Here is a 2,311-nt window from a genome sequence, read left to right on the forward strand (position 1 = left end):
CGCTCGCGCCCTCCCCCCGCCGGCCGCGCCCGGGCCCCCCACTCCAGCCGGTTGGGGGGGGGGAGGGCTCCTCCCGGGCGCATGCGCGCTGCGCCCCGTGCCGCCTCGCGCCGCCGCCGCCTCACCCCGCGCAGCCGCTTGACCAGCGCGCTCTTCTGGCCGCTCTTGGCCAGACCGCGCTGCTCCAGAGCCGCCTTGAGGTCTGCGACGCGCAGCATGTGGAGCGGCCTCCCGTCCAGAGTCACCTCCTCCCCGTCCGCCATCTTGTGTGGCGCCGCTGCCTTCCCTCCGCCCGCTCCGGCGGCTTCCGGACCCGCTCGGCACCTTCCGCACTAGCCTCGGCAACTTCCGGACGCGGCTCAGGCCGCGCTCGGCTCACCGCTGCCCGGTCTCGGCCCTTTCCGGCGTTCCTCGGCTGTCTCCGCCCACCCGGAAGTGCCCGCGTCGGATGTTTCCGCCCGCGCCTCGGCTCCTCGGGGGTTTCCGTGCTCTGCTCGGCCCCGCACACCCGGAAGTGAGCTTCGGCAGTTTCCGGGGGCGACTCAGGGAAAAGGGAAAAGGTGGGGGCGGAAGGAGCTCGGGCCAACCCGGAAGTGAGGGCCAAAAGCGCTCGGCTACTTCCGTCAGTGCTCGAGCGGCTTCGGGCCCTGCCGGAACGCGCCCATTGGTTCCCTTGGTGTGATTTCTTCGGGCATTTCCGGACGAGCTCGGGGCTGTCCGAAGTCAAGAGGGAGACCCCCCCCCCTACTTAGTAGAGCGGACCGGAAGTTGGCCGTTTCAACAAGTTGCTGCCTTGTGTATGTAGGGCCTACAGGAAGTTCTCAGTTTATGTAGCGACTACAAGAAGGTGTCCCCTCTTTCCATGGGGCCAGCAGGAAGTTACCCCCTTGTGTATGTAGGGCTTACAGGAAATTCCCCGTTTACATGCAGCCAACAGGAAGCTGGGAGCTTGGGCAGCCAGAAAAGTCCACTCAGTGCCACACACAGACACATCAGCCCCCACATTGCAAGATGGGGCCCGCCGTTTTCATCAAAGCCTCTTCCGTTGAAGTAGGGCCTACAGGAAGTTGGGAGCTTGGGGAACCAATAGACCAGTAACAAACCCCTGCTCTGCCCTTGGGGCCCAGGTGGTGTCCTCGTTCCATCAAAGCCAGTTGTGTTTGCACGGGTGCTCTCTGTTGACATAGGGCCTGCAGGAAGTTGGCCTGTTTGGGACCAAGTGTGGGTTGGCAGCTTAGGGGATCAATAGGAGCCCCCACCCTGGGTCTCAGAGCCTGGGGTTGTCCAAAGCCACTTGCATTTACATAGATCCTACAGGAAGTCACTTTATTGATATGGGACCTGTAGGAACGGGCCTGTTTCTCTAGACCTGACAAGCTGACAATCGGGGCAACCAAGAGCCCAGTAACACCCCTGCTGGATCTTCAGCAGAGTCCTGGCTTCCCCAGAACCACTCCTGTGTACATAGGGCCTGTAGGAAGTTGCCCTTCATTTATGTAGGGCTTACCTTAATTCACCAGCCATGAGGCACCAGTGGGGCCGGGTCCTAAGGGATCTCCACCCTCCTCCTTGGTATCTCCTTGATTCTACCCGAGCCCCCTGTTTACGTAAGACCTACAGGAAGTGACTGAGCACTGAGTGGAGTGCATGGCCTCACCCCCACTTTGGGTATCCCCTGCGAAAGAAGGACCCCATTTAGGGACTCCAGAGTCCAAAGAGAAGAGGGAAAGGGGAGCAGGAATACATTGGCTTGATTAGGAATGACAAAGGGCCATGAATGGGTGCACAGCACCCCCGTGTGGTCTTTTCTCAAGGCTGCAATGGGAGGAGATGCAGGGCACCTGGATTCTCACTTCAGGTAGGGGAGTGGACTGGAATCAGTCTGCGTTTGTGTGCATGGTGGGGGTCGGGGGTGCTGGGACGCCTGGGTTCTTTCCCCCAGGTCTGGGAAAGGAGGGAGGCCTGCTGGCTTGGAGTGGGGAATGGGAGCAGAGCTAGCGCTCCTGGGTTCTCTCCTAGCTCTATCCAAACCCAGGACTCGGAGGGGGGGGACAGGGTAAGACAGAGACACCATGAACCCCAGGGGCTCCCCCTCCCCCAGCAGCTGTCCCCGCACCTCCCCTGCTGTCCCTTCTGGCTGGGGGTGGGTCCCTGTCCCACTAGAGACTGCATAGGGGGAGGGGCAGAGCCAGCCTTCCTCCCCCCTGCATGTGAGGTCTCAGGATGTGGGGGCCCCCACTATTGAGCCCAGCTTGGGGGGCACCAGCCATGGGTGGGGGGCTGGGTGTGGGGCCTATTTAGATATAGGGCC

General features: G+C 61.9%; 1 protein-coding gene across 1 annotated transcript in view; it reads right to left on the reverse strand.

The window, feature by feature from the left end:
• The window catches only part of ACIN1 (apoptotic chromatin condensation inducer 1), a 23,322-nt gene extending 22,940 nt beyond the window's left edge, over positions 1-382 (reverse strand). The window contains 1 exon segment of the mRNA XM_025192807.1: positions 126-382. Within this exon segment, the coding sequence (XP_025048592.1) occupies positions 126-263 (138 nt within the window). The 5' untranslated portion in view covers positions 264-382.
• Between the last annotated feature and the right edge of the window lie 1,929 nt (positions 383-2,311).

The sequence above is a fragment of the Alligator sinensis genome, unplaced genomic scaffold (assembly GCF_000455745.1).
Source record: "Alligator sinensis unplaced genomic scaffold, ASM45574v1 scaffold128_1, whole genome shotgun sequence".
Taxonomy (NCBI): Eukaryota; Metazoa; Chordata; order Crocodylia; family Alligatoridae; genus Alligator; species Alligator sinensis.